General features: G+C 40.6%; 2 protein-coding genes across 5 annotated transcripts; one reads left to right on the top strand and one right to left on the bottom strand.

The window, feature by feature from the left end:
- Positions 1-30: 30 nt before the first annotated feature.
- On the bottom strand, positions 31-4,014 carry LOC142898130 (dysbindin-A-like). 2 transcript variants are annotated; one of them, XM_076040907.1, is made up of 10 exons: positions 3,855-4,014; positions 2,985-3,038; positions 2,700-2,753; positions 2,528-2,588; positions 2,183-2,315; positions 1,933-2,065; positions 1,729-1,751; positions 1,316-1,462; positions 820-960; positions 31-476 (listed from the first exon to the last, which is right to left on the bottom strand). In XM_076040907.1, exons 1-10 carry the CDS (start codon positions 3,908-3,910, stop codon positions 277-279), a joined length of 1,002 nt encoding a protein of 333 aa, XP_075897022.1. In that variant the 5' UTR covers positions 3,911-4,014; the 3' UTR covers positions 31-276. The 2 variants fall into 2 exon arrangements, with proteins under 2 accessions (XP_075897022.1, XP_075897023.1); XM_076040908.1 differs by having other exon boundaries at positions 835-960.
- Positions 4,015-4,794: 780 nt separating this feature from the next.
- On the top strand, positions 4,795-17,911 carry hace1 (HECT domain and ankyrin repeat containing E3 ubiquitin protein ligase 1). Of its 3 annotated transcripts, none has more exons than XM_076040935.1 (24): positions 4,795-5,089; positions 6,558-6,612; positions 6,794-6,883; positions 7,735-7,839; positions 8,187-8,262; positions 8,509-8,640; positions 8,809-8,891; positions 9,300-9,396; positions 9,497-9,598; positions 9,700-9,806; positions 9,977-10,127; positions 11,311-11,621; positions 11,772-11,840; positions 11,962-12,049; positions 12,499-12,610; positions 12,809-12,906; positions 13,191-13,278; positions 13,380-13,529; positions 13,957-14,153; positions 14,643-14,774; positions 15,181-15,279; positions 15,778-15,836; positions 15,923-16,036; positions 17,577-17,911. In XM_076040935.1, exons 1-24 carry the CDS (start codon positions 4,999-5,001, stop codon positions 17,677-17,679), a joined length of 2,709 nt encoding a protein of 902 aa, XP_075897050.1. In that variant the 5' UTR covers positions 4,795-4,998; the 3' UTR covers positions 17,680-17,911. The 3 variants fall into 3 exon arrangements, with proteins under 3 accessions (XP_075897050.1, XP_075897049.1, XP_075897048.1); XM_076040934.1 differs by having other exon boundaries at positions 4,796-5,089; positions 11,311-11,615; positions 15,766-15,836; XM_076040933.1 differs by having other exon boundaries at positions 4,796-5,089; positions 15,766-15,836.
- Positions 17,912-23,366: the final 5,455 nt, after the last annotated feature.

Genomic DNA, 23,366 nt, shown 5'->3' with positions numbered 1-23,366 from the left:
ACCATTTTTCTTCAGCATTTGACATGGAAGATTATTTGGATTAGTAATTCTGATATAATCACACACAGTTAATCCAGGTGCTTATACTTAATAAGTTTGATGTCTTCTTAGTTAAATTTGTTTTGTTTTTTTGTCGAGAATTTTTACCCCTGAAACTCAAGAGTAAAAATAATTCTGATTCATGTTTTTTGTGATAAAGTGATAAAGTGTCTAGTTAACTTTTCAGTGTACCCAGTATTCAAGGAATTGAGAGGATGTGTTTTGCCCTCAGTCATCCTACAGTGATCCACTGGGCTCCGACGAGGAACAACTCGCACGCAGCAAAGCTCTGTCAGACTGAATGTCCTCCTCGTCGAGCTGCACCACAGGCTCCTCGTGATCCTCGCACACATCCTCCACATCCTCACACTCAGCAGCAGGTGTGCAGCCGCTCTGGTCTACAGGAGTGGTGGGTAGACTCGACTGGAGGTCTGGTTCTGTTCGGAAAACACAAGAGATTTTCTCTATAAATAGATATCTTTTAAAATCCCTTAGAAAAGAAGGAAAAAAAAAAGCCGCAACCCACTTACACAGGTATATATTTATATAGAAAATGTTAGACATTATTTTGCAAGACACACAATTCAATTCAATAATTTATTTACTACACATGACAGAATGTGGGCTTGCGATTTACATTTTTGTGGATTAAATTTGAGTGCTGTGGAATAAGTGCTGAGACTCCACCAGTTGAGAATCACTGCTGTAAATGGCGACAGTGAATTCTATCTGACCTTAGTTTCTCGTTCGCTTATATCTTTCAATAAATGTTGCAACAACTCAAATTGGGAGTACCTGACTGCAGTGACGATTCAGTAGTTGTGTCATCGGTGGAGTTGAGGAAATCATCCAAGGCCTCCTGGTCTGATAGGTCAGCAACTGTGATTTGGTCCAGGACATTCACGTCCAGTGCTGTCAGCTCTGCATTCAAAGCACAAGGATTTCTGGTTCTTAAAGATGTGTTGATTCTAGTTTGTTTGCCTTAACCTAAGAGTTACAAACTACAAACATCACTTCCCCTCCGCTCCACAAGGTGGGTTCAAAATTTCAAGTTCAATATAATAAAACTAGCTATTCTAGAATTGCTTGACAATGTCTTTTAATTTGGCTCTTTTAAGTTGTTAGAATATTCCATTTGAAAGATTTACCAAGAAGAAGAAGAGAGGACAATGTTTTCGACCTATCTAAAATGCAATTCAGTCATTTTCACTTCAAGCAAGTATTAGAGAATTTAATTATTAAATAAAAACACAAGATGATTGAAATGGCTGCTCACCCCTGTGCTCTACATATCCAGTGGACATGTATTGCTTCATGTCTTGGTTGAAAGCTTCCTCATATACTTTCTGTCGCTCTCTCAGTTTCTGCTGCATAGCCTGGTCCACCTCTGCCACCTTCTGGACATGCTGAGAACTCAATTCCACTACAGAGAAAATAAGAGAGAATTATATATATATTTTTTAATGTAAATACATATAAATAAATACATATGTAGATATACACATCTATTTTCATAAATAGACAGACAGATGGACCAGTATTTGACTTTAATACACTGTTTTAGTTGAGGTATATTACACAATGACACCAGTCTATTATTATGCTGTTATATATTAAGAATCAATCATGCAAGAATGAATTAAGAATGTGTTGGTGGGGTGGGGTGGGGTGGGGGGGAGTACTGCTTACCATCCAACGCGTCCAACTCCTTCCTGTAACAGATAAATGATGAGCACATTTTCAGTTCATTTCTTGAACTGCACTCGTTATGCATATGCTTTGGACTTATGTTTGCACTGACTGCCCTGTTTTGATTTCATTGGCTCCTTTTGTTGGAGTAATGAACATCTGAGCAAAGCATTCACTGGATGTCCAGAGAATAGCAGGTCGTACCTCTTCTTTTTCCTGTAGGTCTCGAGGCTGCTGATGTTCTGCTGTTTAAACGCCTGTTCATCACAATGAGAGCATAGAGTCTCCAGGTAGACCAGCCTGCTCTCCATTTCTTCAAACTCCCCCTCCAAAAGGGCTAAGAACACACACATGCACACACTTTTACATACAAATATACACACACGCATGTAAAGTGCTTTGCATTATGGTTACTAAGACAAATACAAAAAGGAAAACAAAAAAAACAACATACCTATGTTGGCTGTGATTGCATAAAGTTCATTGAGAAAGGACGGCAGCACCTGCAGCTGTTGCTGCAGCTGCGTTAGTGCTGTTCGTCTTCTCTCCCACTGGGCCGAAAGCATGACTATGTCCCCGTTTACCACCTGCCCACCACACACAGGGACAACAATAAAAGCTGCCGTTTATTTTGGCCAACGCAAAGCAATCACTGGTAACTGTGATCCACACCCACAAACCCCACAACCCTGAGTGTAAGATATGCAGTGATAAGCAAAATGATAGAAAAAAAAAATAGAAATACATTTTAATCGAAAGTTTTCATTTCTACAACCAAACAAAGAAATATAGACCTTACCTGTGCAGCCTGAGCGCAGTCTTTGGTTCTTTTATGAAGCGGAAACCAACTTTCCTCATATCTACAAAAGAAAATAAAAAATCACAGTCACACATGGCCACATATTTTTTGGTATTTAAAAGTTGTCCTAAGGTTTATCTTTGTGTAAGTGTGTGTGTTTGTCTGAACTGACCTGTTGAGAATTTCCAGCCCAGCGACGAAAACAGGAGGGAGGCCTTCTTCAAACCTGCCCAATCAACATTAAAGGAGTAACATTGAATAATATTAAGTAACAAAAGCTACCGCCATCCTCTATTGATATTTAGCACGTATGTATGTATAACCTGGAAATACCAAGTTTTGGTAACAAATTTAAAGAACTTGACCTTGACTTGAATGTATTATATTTTCTATAAGAAAATATGATTTTGTCTTAAAAAAAAAAAAAAAAAAAAAGGTATGTAATGCCTTGTAGTACCTTGATCGCCTCTTGATTTTGGAGTCTTTAGATTTTTCTCCAAGGGTCTTAATGCTAATGGGATTCAAGAGAAGATAATAAAAAAAAAAAATCAACAAGTTATAATTGTGATGTCATCATACACATTATTTCACAGCATTTGTCTTTAATAGGTTTAACCAAACGACGCAGAAATAAACATACGACCTCACGTGGTTATGCTTAGAACCTTTTTTGCCTCTTCAAGAATTTGAATACGTCTGAATTTGCCACTTGCCACTGCAAAACTATAATGCAAGTGAATGTTAAAAATAATTCCACATCCAAAGCATTAACAATTAGTGTCCTCAGTTCCCAAATGCCTATTGAGTGTTCTTAAAAAGGAAAGGTGACGTAGCACTGTGGAAGACACGACCCTGTCCAAGCTTTTTTTTTTTTGGAACGTCTTGCAGGCATTATATTCAAAATTAGTGACTATTAGAAGAAGAAGAAGAAGAAGAAGAAGAAGAAGAAGAAGAAGAAGAAGAAGAAGAAGAAGAAGAAGAAGAAGAAAAAAAAATCATAGTTTGAACATAACATGTTTTGTCTTTGTAGTATGTTCAATTGAATAAATGTTGAAAATGATTTGCAAATCATTGTATGGACGGAGTAGGATTGGCAGCGGGGGGAGCAGCGCAGCTAAAACCGCCATTCACATGACACCAGTTTCAGAATAGCCAGACTGCGTCTGTGCGCCGCTACAGCTCACGTCGCGAATGGAATTCGATGCAATTCCAATGCAATTGTTACACCACAACTTCTTATTAACAATAGTATAGTAGTAGTAGTAGACCAGCATTTTAAGTTCCCCACGATGCCACGAGCGTCATACGACAACAACACAAAACAAACCCCGTGGAGAAGTCCTGCTGCACCATGAAGAGTTTCTCTTTAAAATTCACGAACATGGCTCTTTTCTGGCGTTGTAAACAATTTTCCACTAATTCCGTAAACAGCGTAGTCTTCTTTTTCTTCTTCTGCGGCTGCTTCTTCTTCTTCGTTTTTCGAGGGGTGGCAACAAACTGGATCGGTGCATTACCGCCACCCAGTGTGTTGGAGTGTGGAAGAAAGTTACGTATTCTTTTTAACGAGACAAGAACATTTTTTTAAATAGACATATGCATGTTTATATGAGAACTCATGGTAAACATTCCTTCACATAATCAGTCCATATTAAAAAGTAAAAAAAAAAAAGAAGAAGAAGAAGCATATGGGCAATCAGACAATACCACGGAGTTACTGATATTTTTTATGTGAGTAATATTAAGTAACAAAAGCTACCGCCATCCTCTATTGATATTTAGCACGTTTGTATGTATAACCTGGAAATACCAAGTTTTGGTAACAAATTTGAAGAACTTGACCTTCCAGTAGCTTGCCAGCAGTGAGTGTGGACACATGCTGCACTCTGGGACACTTGACTTCAGTAACTTGGAAATATGAAATTGTAGGTGTGCCTTGTTGTTGTTGTGTATTCACAAATAGACACACACATATAAATACATAAAAAATAGACAACAACTAAACAGGAAGACAAACACTATCGCCAGGGTTTACCAGCGCAGGAGAACATCCCCTTCACTAATTGGAGTGAACAATAAAGCTTTCAGGTACACGTTTTGTTCTGATAATTAATATCTTATTTTTTTACACTCTGTCATTGTCGCTGCGTCTCTGTGTGTCACAATCGGAAATGGTCGAAGTACGTCAGTACGTCGGTACGTCGACCCTAACCCACGCTGCGTTCCATTCCCCCACAGTCCCTTGCGTCTGACGTCATCACAACAGGAAATGGTCGAGTGGCTGAGGTGGGCTGGGGCTGAGCAATGCACCAGGGGGGAAGAGGGAGAGGAAAGAATCTCTGGACTGCGCTGTAAATCAGTGTGTTGGTCTGGGACACACGCTCCCGCTCGCCGGTGCGCATGGACGACGCCCAACCGAGTAACACGGTCGAGCCGAGCCCTGTTGTTTTCGTCCAAGTGAAGCTTATTCACTTATGATGGAACGAGCAATGGAGCAGCTCAACGTACAGCTGAACCGGCTCACCCGTTCCCTCCGCCGGGCGAGGACCGTGGAACTGCCAGAAGGTGAGCAAATACGATTCAGAATTCTATTTATTCATTTATTTGTTTCGGAAAAATACAGGAACATACAGCCCTCTACCGCCTCACCTTTACCCGAGTTAATAGCTGAATGATTTTCTTACGCCTCCTGCCTTCAACCACTAAAACTAACTCAGTATTCGGTCGCAGAAAGGGAAATAATAAAAAAAAAAAAATCTGCTATTTTAATTCACGGAACTCAGCATGTGCGGTCATTTCCCCACTTTTTTTTTGTAAGCATGTTGAATAAGGTAACGCCACTATGCTGTTAAAGTGAATGTTGCTGTTCGCATGGTTTTCCCCTCAGAAACATGACTTAGACACTAGATATGTAACACAAAAAAAAATAAAATAAAATAAAATAAAGTAATATGTATAGTGTATAGCAGGGGTCACCAACTTTCTTGGCACTGAGTGCTACTTCCTGGGTCCTGAGATCATATGAAGGGCTACCAGTTTGCTAGACTCTCCTGAAATAAACTCTCTGAGTTATATGTTATTATTATTATTATTATTATTATTATTATTATTATTATTATTATTATTATTATTATTATGAGTAAGTCTTCACAAGTGTGAAGACACTTTTCAAGTTAATGAGTTCTCATTAATTATCAACAATAACTTGCACAGAATAAGACAGTTCAACAAAAAAACAATTTTTCAAACAGGCCTGTGGGTTACTCATGTGGTCCTTGGGGGCTACCTGGTGGCCGCGGGCACCACGTTGGTGACCCCTGGTGTATAGTAATCTGGGCAAAACAACTGAGACAAGATCCTACCAAGACAGTGGTATGAAAAAGTTTGGGCACTCCTGATGATTTTCAAGTTTTTCCTTTATAAATCCATGGTTGTTCGGATTAGCAATTTCAGTTAAATATATCATATAGCAGACGAACACAGTGATATTTGAGAAGTGAAATGAAGTTGATAGGATTTACAGAAAGTGTGCAGTAATTATTTAAACAAAATTTCGGCAGGTGCATAAATTTGGGCACCCCAACAGAAAAATGACATCAATATTTAGTAGATCCTCCTTTTGCAGAAATAACAGCCTCTAAACGCTTCCTTTAGCTTCCAATGAGGGTTTGGATTCTGGTTGAAGGTATTTTGGACCACTGTAGGTGCGTGCGAGATAGGTAGGTAGGTAGATAGGTAGATAACTATTATCTGTATTCGGTGTAGCTGCATGTGAGGGTTGAGCTGCTGGGACTCCATAACTAGTCTATTCACTTCTCTGGCTCTCCATCACGTTTTGAATATTTCTATCTTTTTTTAAATTATTTTTCCTGTTTACTTATTATTATGTTTCATTTTTTCACTTACACACTAATGATTTGTGGAAACGTTGCTTTTGAATTGATACTACTAGCTTAATAATACAATTATGAACAAAAATGTTAGTCTAATTTCTAATGTAATTTTTTTAATTGATTTTTTTCCCCCTCTGCAGACAATGAAACTGCTGTGTACACGCTTATGCCAATGGTAATGGCTGATCAGCACAGGTGAGCATCAAACTAGACAAGTGTTGTATTAGATTTAAGTAAAAATAGTCATCGTATGGGCTGTTGTTATGTTCTTGGTTTTTGTTAGCTTTTTTATGACCTTTATTATAGTATTTTATGTATGATGAATCTGTATATTGTCCCCTTATGAAATAGTAATAACGTTTACTTTTGTCTAAAGGTCTGTGTCAGAGTTGTTGCTGAATTCCAAGTTTGATGTGAACTACGCTTTTGGACGGGTGAAGAGAAGTTTGCTGCACATCGCTGCCAAGTAAATCACTTTCTTTCTTATTAATAACGAAAAGACCAGAATTCTGTCAAACGTAAAATAGTGACAAAACTTTGTGAGGTATAGTGTTGGACAACGACACAGTAAAATAGGTGGTATTTTAACTGGTATTTTATATTGCATTCTTAAATGTGGCAGTAGATGGGGTACTAAAGAAAAAAGTGCCCACACATGCAGCCGGGTGATAAGTCTGAAGTAGTTAAAAGAGGCAGAAAGAGAACTTGCAACACTGTATTTTCCCAGTGTAGAACAATAGTATTTATGTTAGTAGTACATGCGCAAGAAGGCAGCAACGTTTTCAGCAACAGGACAATGATGGGGTATGTAATATAAAACTGATAATGGAACAAGGAAATCAATTTTGACGAGGATAGTCAATAATCACATCATAAAATTAAATCGTAGAATCATAAACAAAGAGACATTCAAAGAAATATGTTGTAAATATCAGAATAGTCTTATATCAATATATTCAATAAATGTAAGATCAATATAATTAATATTACGAAGTACTTTGATGAGAAGGTTATAATGAGAAGGTTAGAGTAAAACCACAAAAAGCAACAAAAAACAAATTTGCACTCACCAATTCCTTTATTTTGCATGTCGCACGTCATCTTTAATTTGTGAACAGTTAACACTCACAGTGGGTCTTTAATTTGGTCCAACTGTCAAAATAAATTGTGACAACTCCGTTGTAGTCATTACGTTAATGTATAGTCCGGTTTGGTTGCTTGCGTTGCATTGCATTGTCTGCTCGGAATAAAAAGTTTTCCGTTCAGTCTTGTCTACTACTCAGATAACATAAAATAACCCTGCCTTTGTCTTCACAGCTGCGGTTCAGTGGAGTGTTTGATTTTACTGCTCAAAAGAGGTGCAAACCCAAACTACCAGGACATCTCCGGCTGCACCCCCCTCCACCTTGCTGCCAGGAATGGGTATGACCACTATCATCCATCCATCCATCCATCCATCCATCCATCCACCTCATAGGAGAAAAACATATCATGGGATATGTAGAAAACGTGTTTTAATGTCAATTGAAGATGATCAAAAGTGTTTCAACAAAATCAGTGTCTTTGAAGCCTGACGCTATTTAGCTCTTTATTGAAATGACTCTTAAAACACTGAAAAAAATGGATGAAAGCTATTTTATGACTTACTTGGTACTAATACAATTTCTTCAAGTTCGACGGGCCACATATGGTCCCCGGTCTGTAGTTTGTCCACGCCTGTCCTACTTGACATTTACAATTTTTTTTCTGCTCTGCTTCCGCTGCTTTAGGCAAAAAAAATGCATGAGCAGACTCCTGGAATACAATGCCGACGTCAACATTTGCAACAATGAGGGACTGACTGCTGTGAGTAGAATATTTGTTTACTTAATAGGGATCCCCCATTAGTTTTCCCTGAAAGGTGAAGACGGAAAGAAATGGCAAATAATTACAAATTAAAATAGGTGAAAATATTCACCAATATTGAGTAGAATGTCTTCTCTGTAAAGGTTTGTCCTAATGGTGATCTTAACTGTTTGTCATTTTATTCATCCGATCCATTTGAGTCCTGTAGTCCTGCAGGGGAAACAATGTCAATAACTTTTGCTGCAGATCCACTGGTTGGCAGTCAACGGGCGGACAGAGCTCCTTCATGACCTCGTCCAGCATGTGACCAATGTGGACGTGGAAGATGCCATGGGGCAGACAGCTCTTCATGTTGCCTGTCAGAATGGCCATAAAACTGTAAGTATATTACAAGATTACAAGTTTTGGGCGGCGGCTTCACGATAAGGGGGAAAAAAAAAGTATGTGGGTCCTGAGACTCCACCAGTTGAGAATCGCTGCTTTACACTCACATACACTCACAATAACTTTTAACACCGTCTCCTTAATTTTGCATGTCGCATGCAGACGGTGTTGTGCCTCCTCGACAGCGGAGCTGATATTAACCGACCGAACGTCTCTGGAGCGACACCTCTCTACTTTGCATGCAGGTAATATGGACAGAGTTGTTATTTCAAAAGTTGTTTTATTATTATTATAATAAATATTAAATATAAATATACTCATATTATAATTGAGTCTGCTCCAGGCCAGGCTAAATTCCTGGATGTATTTTGAGCTCATCTCTCACTACAAATGGAACAGTGATTCCCCTGCCCACCACACATTGTTATCACATTCACAGTGTGACACACAGGATTTTTTTTCTTGCAGACTTCACTCATGACTTGCAAATCACTTTCAACTAATATACAATTGAACACATTAAAAAACACATTAAAAATATAGAAATCCAATAAAGCTGGGACTGGGCAGCAAAGGACTGAGAAAGTTGAGGAATGCTAAAAAAAAAAAACCACACCACTTATTGTAACTTACATCCTTGTGCTGTTTTGTAGTCATGGACAGAGAGACACAGCACAGATACTGCTGTCTCGAGGTGCCAAATACGTCGCTGACAAAAATGGAATCACTCCTCTGGATTTATGTGTCCAGGTAATGTCTTTTTTTTTTTTTTTTTTTACATTTCACGTCCTGTTATTTATTTCATGCTGAGGCCTGGTGGTCACCGCTTCTCCCTCTGTGTGGTGTTCAGGGTGGATACGGGGAAACCTGCGAGATCCTCATTCAACATCACACCAGGCTCTTCTTGACCCTCATCCAGATGACACAGAATGACGACATTAAAGAGAGCATGGTGCCGCCCTTTTTTTTATTTTTCTATTTTTAATTTTTTTCTATTAATGAGTGAATATGTGCCAGTCTAATCCGTCTGTGTCTGTGTGTGTTTGTGTGTAGCTTCGGCAGGTCCTGGAGCATGTCTCTCAGCAGAGTGATATTCATTACCAGAAGATATTGACAAGCCTCGCTGAAGTGGCCACAACCAATGGACACAAACTTCTCAGGTATTGCTCTATGAAGTACATATACACGGAACTCCTCCGAGTGTTGTTCTAATTATTCTATTGTAGTCTTTTCCCCCTTTTCAAGCTCCAAGAAATTCATTGTACACAGAACTTGACATTACAAGCATTCTGGGGTGATTCTGACTAAACCGTTTTTTTTTTGTCCTCAGCCTGTCAAGCAGTTTTGAAGCTCAGATGAAAAGCCTCCTGAGAATAGTTCGTATTTTCTGCCACGTGTTCCGCCTGGGGCCCTCATCACCCAACAATGGCAATGACATGGGCTATAATGGCAACAAGACTCAACGCAGCCAAGTGTTCAAGGTGGGAATTAAGTGCTTGCTCTGCAACCTCTGATAATATTTCTGGGGATGTAGTCATGCACAATTAATATTTCTTGTAAACAGAAAATACATTGTTGCTATTTAAACATAGTTAGATGTCAATAATATCTACCATATACAGCTACTATTTAATTCCAATTTTGATGCAGTAAGTGTATATGCTAATTCTAGAACAGGAGTCACCAATGTTTTTTGAACCTGAGAGCTACTTCATGGGTACTGAGTCATACGGAGTACACGTAAACACATTTTCTCACTTTACCTTTAGTTATATGATATTATTAATATATAATATTATTAATGACACTTATCTATGTGAAGAGACTGATCACATCAATTTCGCACAATAATTATCAACAACCCCTGTGACCCCTGTTCTAAAATCTAGAAAAAAACTTCCAATTCATTGCTTTGATTTTTTTTTTTTTGAAAGAGGTAACACTTTCTATGAAGGTCTATTATATGATGAACTATGAGTAAGGCAATATAATGCCTTTATAAGGCATTAATAAAACATGCCATAAATGTTCATAATCATGTATGACTACTTTGTAATGGATTTAATGTGTTATAAGCCCATAATAAAAAATAATAATAATAATAATAATAATAAAGAAAGACATTATTTCAGAAGTGCTGACACTTTACTTTAAGCTCACAAAGTCATCCTCTTGAACATTTCTTGCAACTGTTATTATATGGTTTACCATGCAGGACTTTGCTGTGGAGGTATAAAACATTGTGAATGATGAGCTTGTAACACATTATATTCGCAACTTCTAATCAATTATAAACCTCGTCAATGACAAGGTTTATAATTGAAGTTACAAATAGAACAGGGTAAAAAAAAAATTGCAATTAATTTGCGATTAATTGCGAGTTAACTCAGGACACTATGCAATTAATCGCGAAATTTGAATCGACTGGCAGTCCTAGTTGTCATACATGATTATGAACATTGATGACGTGCTTTAAAAGGTCTCATAAAGGCACTCGTGACGCACTGTTCAATAGACCTTCATAGAAAGTGGGACCCACAAAGACATTGTGTTGAACCTTCAGATCCCTAAAAAACAGCAGTCCCTCCCCAACCCTCTCAAAGACTCCTTGTGTTTTGTTTTTTGTGCTCCTGCATGACTTCTACATTTTGTCCACATCTGTAGCCTTTGGAGTTGCTGTGGCATTCACTTGATGAATGGCTGGTGCTCCTCTCCACAGAGCTGGAGAGGACCAGGAGGAACCCATCGTCCCCGCCGTCGTCCCCGAGCAGTGAGATAGCCAACCTGCTTCTCAAGCAGAGGGGGGAGGCCGAGGCCGAGGCCGCGCTGCCGCCCTCGCTGGACCCTCAGATCGTGATAGAGACTGAGGTGTATGCGGACGTGGAGGACGTCATCTCCATGACAGCCAATCGCCTCAGTGCTGTCATCCAGGCGTTCTACATGTGCTGCTCCTGTCAGATGCCACAGGGGTTTGTGTGTGTGATTCGCCTCTAAAGAATTTAACAGTGGTTCAGCATTCAGGGAGACACTGAATTCATATATTTATTTATTGTTTTGTCTTAAGTATGTTGCTGCTGACCCTCTCTTTGCTTTACTTTTTTGCTCTCTCTTCTGTCGTCCTCCAGAATGACGTCACCTCACTTCATTGAGTTTGTCTGCAGGCATGACGAGGTGCTCAAGTGTTTTGTAACCAGGTGGGTTTTTGGTTGCTCACTTTCATTTTTCAATCTGTCTGTTATTTTCTCCTCTTTTTGTTTTGTTTAATTTCACATTGTTGTGTTTTTTTCTTCTAATCTCTTATCGTGTCTTTTCCAGAAATCCAAAGATCATCTTTAACCACTTCCACTTTCTCCTGGAGTGTCCAGAGTTGATGTCACGATTCATGCACATCATAAAGGGCCAGGTGAGGGCGCTATAATAAGCTCTGGTCTCTGGTGGATTTCTACTACTACTACTACTACTACTCCTACCTCTCCTAATACAAATACTACTAAGACTAACAATAACAATAATAATGGAGAGCCCCAAACCATATGATCCAGACACGGGCTGGGAGAAGATTGCATGATTGGACCCATCCTCCCTCCTTCTCTTATTGACCTACTGGCTCCAAGAGAAGAGCAGGCAGCTCTTGACCATGGAGGAAATCAATTTAGAGGATCTCTTCAGTGATGATGATGATGATGATGATGATGATGATGATGATGAGTAGCTCCGGTCAACTAGTTGGTATTCAGAAGAATACCAACTAGCATATGCATATGGAACGCATATGCAACGCACATGGCCCCCAGGCCATAGTTTGCCCATGCCTAGACTATAATAATTAATTGATTAATTAATTTCACTCAGCCCTTCAAGGATCGCTGTGAGTGGTTCTACGAGCACCTGTTGGCTGGCCAGCCAGACTCGGACATGGTTCATCGTCCCGTCAGTGAGAACGATATCCTCCTCATCCACAGAGGTCGGTGCTCGCCACCGGAAAAAATCCTCATCTGACACGCTGTGAAACTGCATATTTTCATGTTCAAGTTAAAAATAATATAGTTTACCTAACATTTATTTTGTGCAAAATGTGTTAACATACCTTGCCAATAGTCAGTATACACGTGTTTGGCCTTTTTTTTTGGTGATTAAATCTTTTTTTTTGGATCCCTGACAGACTCCATATTCAGAAGCAGCTGCGAGATGGTTTCCAAATCCACCAACGAGAAACTCAAGCAAGGCATCGCTGTTCGTTTCCATGGCGAGGAGGGCATGGTGGGTTTCTGAACTGCTCCGTCACACCTCAGTTCAATCACCTCAGTATTACTTATTCCTTTAATGTTTGTGGTTTTTATCTGTTGTCTTATTACATTTGTTTTATCTTTATAAAGTGTTCATGAGAAAGGCGCTTATAAATAAAATATATTGTTATTATTATTATTAATAATAAAAACAGCCAGTGGGAATAAAACCTTAAATTTCATTGTGTGCTCTTTTTTTTTATTATTAGCTTGTGATTCTGATTCTGATGCTTGGTTTTGCTCGACCTTGTGCTTCAGGGTCAGGGTGTTGTTCGGGAGTGGTTCGACGTTTTGTCCAATGAGATCATCAATCCAGACTATGGGTTGTTCACTCAGTCGGCTGACGGTTCGTATCCGTGTCCCCTTAATAACAGTAAAACAGTAAAATGACACGTAGACAATCATTACATTTGATGGTGTGTACTTGTGCTTTGTGTCGTTCCTCAGGCACCACTTTTCAACCCAACAGTAATTCGGCTGTGAACCCAGACCACCTCAACTATTTCCGGTTCGCTGGGCAGATCCTGGGTTTAGCTCTGTATCACCGACAGCTGGTCAACATCTACTTCACCCGCTCCTTCTACAAACACATTCTGGGTAAGAGAACGCAGACGCAGTGCGCGGCTTCAGGAACACTCACGTGTCTTTATGTCCTTCTCAATGAGCTGGTCCTGAACCAGATTCAAACTGGAACAAGACCTGCAGCTCGTACTAGAATTTGGTTTGGAAGCTGCGAGCAGTGATGGTCGGTGCCTGGACTGCTGCCACGACCCGTCTTTACTATCACTGAGAGATTGTTTTTGTAGGTTTTATGATATTAAAGAAAAAATATTTTTTTTGTTTATTTTATTTTGAAAGTGCATCGGCACAGCCTTAAAATCCACTGCTTGCCCTAAAGGACCGCTGTGTAAAGTTTGGCTTGATTTATGATTTTTATAATTGTAAAAGCTTAACATATAGCCCATAAATACATTGCTCAAAGTGCATACTCGCAGTAGAAAAAAATTGCCTTTGCGTTTCCTAGGCATACCCGTGAATTATCAGGACGTGTCGTCCATTGATCCCGAGTATGCCAAGAACCTGCAGTGGATCCTGGACAACGACATCAGCGATCTGGGTCTGGAGCTCACCTTCTCCGTGGAGACGGATGTGTTTGGGGCCATGGCGGAAGTACCTCTCAAACCAGGAGGTACCAGCATTTTGGTCACCCAAGACAACAAGGTCAGACATTGCAGACTTGTGCCCAGTGTTTTATATAATATTGGACTTTTTTATTAGTTTTATTACCTACTTCCTCCTGCACTCGGGTTCCAGGGGGGTGGGGGGGTCTGCTGGAGGCTCTCTCAGCTGTTATTGAGGGTGAAGGCAGGGTTACAGTTCCCAGTTTGCCTCATGTGCATGTTGGAGGTCTTTGGGTGGAAGCCAGAGAACCCTGTGTGTAGTGTTAAGCTTTTCTTGTTCCATATTCAGGTTGAAGCAAAACTTGTTTGGGTCCATATGAAAAGGTTCACTGTTATATCTGGAGGAAGATTTAAAAAAAAAAATATATATATATATCAATGTTGTCCAGGTTAAAAGTTTTGGCCCTACTGCGTATTTGAGTTTGACACCCGTGGTCTGAAGAGTGAAATGCTTTATTGTTCTTGCAAGCCAACCTGGTTTCACCCGTGTTGCCATCGCACCAATGTGACATGTGCGCGTCTCCTTCAGGCGGAGTACGTCCAGCTGGTGACGGAGCTGAGGATGACTCGCGCTATCCAGCCTCAGATCAACGCCTTCCTGCAGGGGTTCCACACTTTCATTCCCGTTTCGCTCATTCAGCTTTTCGATGAATACGAACTGGTTGGTTTCACCTTTCATCTTTTCTCCGTTCAGCTTCGACGCGGCGACCGTGTCAATGTGCTCGCTTGAGACAAGAGTGATTAGGGTCACCTTGACTCCCCCGCCATCTTTTCTCTCCATTAAAAGGCTGTTGTTGTTTTTTTTTTGTTTTTTTTTACCCGTTTGTGTCCTCACTCTGACAAGGATCAATAGTGTAGCATGATGATTATCACTGAATGGATTTGCTGGACATCCCTTTGGTCAATGCTGTCATTGGAGAGCCGACAAATTAACGTTGAACAAAAACACCCATTACATTCTATTCTGCTTCTTGACTCAACTTAAATGTGGCTTTATCGGCATTTTGCACTTGCGCAATATAGTACGTGTGAGTCATTCCTTTTTGTGTGCGCGTGCTTGCGTGCAGGAGCTCCTGCTGTCAGGGCTGCCAGAGATCGATGTCCAGGATTGGTGCAAGAACACCGAGTACACCAGTGGCTACGACCCTCAAGAACCTGTCATCCAGGTGAAGTTCTTCCTGAAATTGTTAGATTCCTAACGGATCCATTCTTTTTTTTTTGTGTGTGAATCACTGTGAATTCTAGGTCATGTTTATTGTTCGTGAACATCGTTTGTGAATATCAGGTCTCAAACGATAAATAAATAAACATATTTATTCATTTTTCTTTTATAACAGACATTTATGTTAAAAAAAAAAACAACCCACCAATAATAATAATATTATATTTAATATTAATATATCTTATCAAAGCACAAGAAACTTCATTCAATGACATTTGTTGCTTTTCTTGAAAATGTTGGTGTGTAGCAACGCTTGTTTCCTGCGCTCGTCATTGTGCTCATTTGGGTTACAACTGGAAAAAGTCAGCAAAAACCGACTTCAAATACAAACGGGCAGAAATCTCATTAAATCAATGACAGAATTACTGTCCACAGTCTACATACGTGTCAGTATCATCATCAGTGGTGTCTGCTTCTCTATTATTCGCAGTGGTTCTGGCAGGTAGTGAAGAGTCTGAGCCAGGAGGAGCGTGTTCTTCTTCTTCAGTTTGTCACTGGCAGGTGTGTCTGCTGGATTTTCTTTTAATGACGATTATCATCTATTCAGATCCCTGTACTATGTAACAAAGTGCTTCTCTTCGTTTCAGCTCCAGGGTTCCTCACGGGGGCTTCGCCTACTTAATGGGTGGCAGCGGTTTACAGAAGTTTACAGTTGCTGCCGTGCCGTACACCAACAACCTGCTGCCTACTTCTAGTACTTGGTAATTATTTATTCATTTTCACTGGGAAAAATTATGTGGATGTAAATTTGACCATAGTGGCTTTGAGTTCAACAGCAGAACCTCTCTGGTCTTCCAGAACGCTTCTCGTGGACGTTCTGAACCTTTACATTAGCTCAGAGTTTAGTCTGGCTGTCATCATTAATTTCAACGGGTTTAATCTGCAAAAAAAAAAAAAAAAAAAAAATCTGACAGTGTTGTTGTGTGTTGTGTGTTGTGCTTGCGTAATAAGTCTGGGTCTCCTTTGGACAAATATTGTAGAGTCAGTCACCAAGATAAATGTTGGAATGTCAGTGAGCACTAGAGGGCAGTATTTCTTTTCTGTATGGCGCTGGTCAGTTCAAACGTTGCAGGGAACAACAGGAAGTCGTCTGCATAACACAAAGTTCAACAGGTCGTTGTGATTGTTGCAGGTTTCTGGGAATTCTTTTGACATCAGGCCCCACGTGCGCGCACACACACACACACACACGTCTTGACAAGCATCAGAATAGCATTTTTAGTTTTGACAGTGTTCGGACAATATGTGTCAAACTCGAGGCCCGCGGACCAAATGTGGCCTGCCACATCAGATTATGTGGCCCACGAGAGACAGAAAAATCGTCTCTTAAAAAAAAAAAACAAGTCAATGCTGTGCATTGACAAATGGCCTGCATTTCCCACAATGCATGCTGATTACGTTGCTTGTGAAGTGACAGCGTCCTGCCACCAGACTGCAGTGTCCACACACTGTTGGATGTTGCTGCTGCTCATATGCATATGGATCAGCACGGTGTGTTCAAGGACAGGCAGCATTTCCTCATCAACTTCACCTAAAAACTTTACCAATATAGCTGTGAACTGAGACAGCCCTTACTTTGTTATTTTTGAATTTATTACATATAGAACTACTTATGGAACAGAATAGAAGTTTTATTAATCCCACATTGGGGAAATTTGCAAAAATAGCAGCAACAATGTAGTGCAAAGAGAAGGAACATAGAAATACAATATTATAGAGTAAGAAAGAAAAGCAAGATATTTACATGTTATGAACAGTTTCATTATTTACACTTGTCTACACAATGCTGTTATGAATAAGTGTTTTATCGCACAGTTTTGAAATGTGAAGTGGTTTATCAAGATCATTTTCTGGAGCGCAGCTGTAAATCCCGATGACTGCAGGCTGTATCTGCTGTGTGTATGTGTTTGCTTGGATGGTTTGATCTTTGATTGATTGATTGATGGAGTGGCGTGTTTTTTTTTTTGATAACCTGACATTTTTCTACACCTATGCATGAATGTTGAACGAGTAATAAATTAGCTTCAGAGATATGACATTAAATTAAGTAGCGCTTACGTGTATTTTTCTTTACATTACATCTTCTTACATCTAGTTACATTTATGCTGTCTTACGGTTACACACGGCCCTGGCCATCAGCAACCGTTGTTGCTGCTGTGGCCAATCCAAGAAAAGGAGTTTGACAGCCCTGGTTTACACCATCATCCTGTCCGCCTCCCTCCCCTCCTTTATTTTCACAGTATCAACATGCTGAAACTCCCTGAATACCCGAGCCAGGAGGTCCTGAAAGACCGACTGCTGGTCGCCCTGCACTGTGGGAGCTATGGGTACACCATGGCATGAACATCGTCATCATTCCCTCCTGCTATCAGGGGAGCTGTTAAATTGCTACATTTTAAACACTTTTTAAATTCATTTCTCTTAAACCCTTAAAGTAAGATGCTGCATTTTCTGGACAAAAAAAAGGGAAATCAAGACTGTTTAGTGACTGTACTGCTGATCAGACATGCTGTTTTTTTTATTTTCTTTCACTCCTGTGTTAAATATCTTTTTCATTAAAGGATGATTAGTCATACATCATCGAGTATGGCGTTATTGAATATTGTGCCGTTTAGATTTATTTTTGAATTAACCTGAATCCTCCATGTACGATACAATAGAGTAAGATGTAAGTGCATTGCATCCCTGGCTTGGGTTCTTGAATTAGTTTTTTTTAAAATTTTTTTTAGAAGGGCCTAAATCACTGAACCAAGCAGAACATTTTCATTTTTTCTGTCTTAAATTTACATTAGAAATTTCCACCTCAAGACACAACTTGTAAAGGAGTCAGTCAGCCTTTTATTACAGCTATTTCATTGCTTACTTACTATTGAAATTCCTTCAAGTTCGGCGGGCCGGATTAAAAACTTAACGGGCCGCGGTGCAGTGGGTAGCACTCACAACAAGAAGGTCACGCAATTTGACCCCTGGGGTCTTTCTGTGTGGAGTTCGTATGTTCTTCCTGTGTCTGTGTGGGTTCTCTCCGGGTTCTCGAGCTTTCCGAGTGTGGCCCTGCGATAAACTGGCCACTTGTCTATGGTGTAACCCTGCCCAAGCAGACCCCCAAGAACCCTAACCAGCGGGTATAGAAGATGGAAGGATGGATGGATGGATATGGAGAGGGTTGTAAAAACTTCAATTAAAGAAGAATACATAATCTAGAGAATAGAAAAGTGAACAGAACCTTGATGAAAACTCGAGGCCGTTCGGAGAAAGCTGTAGATTATGCCGATGACCTCCTTATAAGGCGCCATCAGTGCAGTCAAATGCTAATGCGATCTCAAGTTCTGCTCGTGCAACGCCCTGTCTACCCCCAGCGGCTCCGTCAATCACATGTGGCGAGTCGATCTCCAACAGTGCCGATCGAGAGGAAATCAGCCTGCAATTTAACATAATATAATATCACAAGTTTCTCAACGATGCCACCTGGGGAGTTCTGCTCAACAATTGGACCAGGAGATGCAGACTCAAACACGTGGATCAAACACCGTGCAAACATGTCATCAAACATGTATTAACATGTTTTCTACATATCCCATGATATATTTTTTCTCCTATGAGGTGGGTCACCAAAACACTCCATCCATCTGCTCCTGCTCCAGGCCCCTCTGTTACATTTTTTGTAGCCCACCTGTCAATAAGTTTGCCCACCTCTGGGTTTGAGGTACCTACCATGAATTAGTGTGAACTTCCTCCCCTTTTGCATGACATCGGATCTAATAAAAAAACAACAACAACAAAACAAAAAGAATGAGCCTACTTACAGTTTCCTGATAATCTGGTCTCAACTTCTTTGCAGCGCTGTAGCTGGGACTGGGGCTGTCAGGCCTGCAGGCCACTGACATTTTGTATTGATCGTACAGCTCTATTTTCCAGCTTCCTGTGAAAATGAACTGCAAGGGCAAATATTCTTCTTCCCTAGTGAGTGGCACTGGTCCAATGTAAATGTGATAAACGCTAAAACACTTTCAACAATCTGCCCTTTTCATGTTGTCCATTCTTTTCTTATTTCTCTGTAGGGTTTCAAATAAGAAAGACAAGGACTTCTGAATGGTGCCCAGTTAAAACAAAATGTCAGTTAAAACATTTTCAAGGTAAAATAGAAAATGTACGTTCATGTCAAATGACCATTTTGTGAAACAGTGCAGTACTGCAAATAAATAATGATGTATTGGAGGAAAGACGTCAAGCAAAAAAAGCCATTGTGCTAAAAGAACCGCAACGCACGTCACATATCACACCTTGTCTTTTAAAGTGTTTTACAGGGTCGGAGACATCAACTGGAATATCAACCGTATACAAGGTCTCAGAAATCACCCTAACCCTTATAGTTTCCAGCCATTGTGCATCAAATTACAATACTAATGTAAGCAATGAATGAGCTACAGTATCTAACCGGGTCTTGATAGATTCTGATGATTCTGATTGGATAATGTGTTTTCAGGACAGTTACACTTTCATTACTGATGTGAACTTCCCAGTAGGCTCATGTAGATAAGAGAAAAAATAATTTATTTACACTATAAAATGAAATATGTATATAATAATAATAATTACGTTTTATTTAATTTAGTCCACAGAAAATTTCTAAGACTTCTCTGAAGACACAGAATGCCCAGAGGGTTCGCCACTGTTGTACAGGTTGTACAGCTGTCACAGTATGAGTGTATCTGAGAGAAACATCCAGCAGGCTGAGCACATTGGCAGAGGTACTCACCTGGGAATGATCATTTGCTTCCGAGTCCCACACAGTTTGGTAAACAAAGTAAAATCAATAGAAATGCCGCGACTCCACAACTCTGAGAGAAAAGGCCACTGAGGTCGGTTAAAAATAAACAAGACAAACAGACATTGAGCAGACGGTGGACATGTTGGACATGTTGGAATTCCCAATGAGAGTCACTGCCTTGCTTTCAGCCAATACAAGTCTACAAGTCTGACACACACGCAAAAAAAACCTATCCTGTGCATTTTTCCCATTTCCCGTTTAGAGATGAAGCCACCATCCTCATCATCGTCATCATCCACTTAGAGACAAAAAAAACATTTGCACTCACACACACTTCAATTTAAAGCTTCCAATTGGCCTCACATGGATGTTTTTGTACTGTGGGAGGAAGCCGGAGAACCTGGAGAGAACCCACGCAGACACAGAGTCACTTGGGAACCGGCAGGCAAACATAATTCAGCGCCTATGAGCCTTGGTAGTGCAAAATAGACAGATTTGTGACAAAGACCGAAGCTGCTGCAAAAAAACTTAAGAATAGGCAGACTAAAGTAAGAAAATATGAGGCAGCATACATTAAGTGTGGCAGACAGAAAAATGGCCATGATTATCGACACGTTAGTTGACAGTATTCTTATTCTAAACAAATGTAGCAATTTTTGAATGGTAAATAAAAATTGATGTTTCTTTACATATCTTCATACAACACTGTCTGTTGGTTTGCGAAGGGGGCCCCCCGGCCAGAAGCTAACCAACCCTTGATCTACAATATATTCTGTTCAATATCTGTTTCCAGCCTGCTATTTCCACAGTAAGTAATGGACATAAAGCGGGGCGAAACAAGCTCAAAGTTATTTGTAAGTTGTCCGCATGTGGCCAGTGTTTTGCACCAGTTAATAAATCAATCAATCAGTCAACTTGTGTTTGTAAAGCGCTAAATCACGACAGAGGGCGTCTTGTAGCGCTTTGCACAATCAAGGGAGAAACCAAGTGAAATCCTCCAGAGCAAGCATGTGCGGCAGTGGCCAGGGTGAACATCAGCCGGAACATTGAGCTGCTTTTGTTGGGGTTTTGTGTGAATAACAAAGGTGAGTTCTCGGCTGATCCCACTGATGCACTTCTTAGGCACCACTTGGGCACCTCTGCGTGTGAAAGTTTGTTCAAAACGGGCAGCAATGTCAAGGGCCTTTCCATATTCATCGTCTCCTCTCTGTGTCCTTCTCTGTTTCTCAGATTCTCTCGCTGGGCCGGCCAAAGCTTAAGGGTCTGTCAATAAGTGACTCGTGGAGCAATTAATGTGAATAGTTTAACCTTTCATTTTGGCTTCCTGGAGAAATAACTTTCACTTCATAACCTAGGTCATCAATACAGGCTCAGCTCATAAGCCATTTCAGAAAGGTTAATAAGTGTAACCTTTTTTTCCCACCCAACTCTCTGTGGTCGAAATCATGAGCCTGTTTGATCCCCATCACGCACTTCAGTGGGTCTCTATTTGTATTTTCATTAAACACATGCCCTTTATATGCTTGCGAAAGTGATTGATCCTGTCTAACTACTGATTATCAGTGCTGTCTTCACACGTCACTTATTTTGTCCTCCGACAACATCGGAGCAGAACTTATAAAGTTTTTGAATCAATCCGTGCAAAGACATGCGCTGGCATACGAAACTGGTATAATCTCTTCCTAAAACTATGGTTCAGATAGTCGTCGAGGTGTCAATCCATTAGCAAGGATTCCATCCTGATGCCAAGAGTACCTCTTTCTTGCTGACCACCAGCTGAGAGTCCTCGCCTGTAAAATTTGATCGGAGGTCTCCGAATGCAAAGATACTTGCTGTCCCACCGTGGAAGCTTTGACAGTTACAGGTGCCTGGGTAAGAAGTGGGTGTGGCAATCGGTGAATGGATTCAGATAATTGTGAGCTAAAAAAAAATTGTTGAAAGTTATCAGATTTCATCTTCAAATCCTTATCAATTCCATCATTATGATCAGGGTTTATATTGGCATGGCAGGGACAGGCCTGAGGATACTGGCATTTCCCCCATTGGTAGTTTCACACTTTGTTGCTGCCCACTTAGTCCACACGAATAACCAGCAGCCGCTTTCAGCCCAGTTTATTCTAAAAAACCTGAGGAAAAACTTGCTGCTTGACTAACCTTTTTAAATGAGGAATCATTAGAACCAACATAGCGTCTTAGTTAATGGACAAAATATTATTACTAAGACAGGAAACGTCTTTTAAAGTACAAGAATTGAGTCCTACCTGAAGGATCTTGGCAAGGCCTCGTAAGAAAAATAAGAAAAAAACATTAGTTGACTCTCCTGTTGCAGCATGATATCAAACTGACAACCAGAGGTCGTGTCCTTGATTGCGTCCTGATGGGGGAGAGAAAGACACGCAGACTAATCAGAACATGGTCTCCTGGCTCAATCATCCCCGTCAGAGGCAATAATTACTCCACCGTCATCTTAATCAAAACTCGGCCCCGTAATTAGGAGTCATTGTTTACCTCGCAGGTAAGGAAGGTATTGATAAGAGCTCATATTGATATGCACGTCATCAGTCACTATTACCCTTCCCTTCTCCTTCCCGCTCTTCCATTAGACTGTCACTCTTTTTGTCTCATTTATGATCTTTTTTCCGGCCACCAAAGGCACTCTGGGCTTGAGGGCGACTCCCAGCAACAAGCAATTAGCCCCCATATCTGCTGACTGCCCTCAGAATGACAATGGTAAAAAGACTTTAATGTTTGGGACACCTTCCCGGAAGCAAGGAAACAACGGAGAGGGAGAGAACATGAGCTGATGAACCAGTGATCACTGTGTCTGCGTGAGTTCTCTCCAGGTTCTCTGGCTTCCTTCCACAGTCCAAAAACATGCACGTGAGGCAAACTGGGGACTCTGAAGTGACCGTAGGTGTGTCTGTGTGTGTGTGTGTGTGTGTGTGTGTGTGTGTGTGTGTGTGTGTGTGTGAGTGCGAATGGTGGTTTGTCTGTATGTGGCTCTGGGATAAATTGGCGACACTGCCTTCGCCCTGTGACAGCTGAGATAGGCTCCCTGTGACCCTGAGTGCGGGACAAAGCGGGTATTGAAAATGGATGGCTGGATGCTTGTTTGGTTCTTTTGCTTATAAAAGAAAAAAGGGCAAATGGACTCTTCTGTTTGTTGTGGTAGTAGTGGTGTTGGTAGTGGTGTTGGCGTTTGCGGTGCTGGTGTTGTTGTTGTTGTTGTTGTTGGTGGTGGTGGTGGTGGTGGTGGTGGTAG

The sequence above is a fragment of the Nelusetta ayraudi genome, unplaced genomic scaffold (genome assembly GCF_046127955.1).
Source record: "Nelusetta ayraudi isolate G7.1 ecotype Tasmania unplaced genomic scaffold, CSIRO-AGI_Nayr_v1 ptg000063l, whole genome shotgun sequence".
Classification (NCBI taxonomy): Eukaryota; Metazoa; Chordata; class Actinopteri; order Tetraodontiformes; family Monacanthidae; genus Nelusetta; species Nelusetta ayraudi.
The sequence above is the reverse complement of the archived record's forward strand: the minus strand, read 5'-3'. Positions and strand labels throughout refer to the sequence as shown.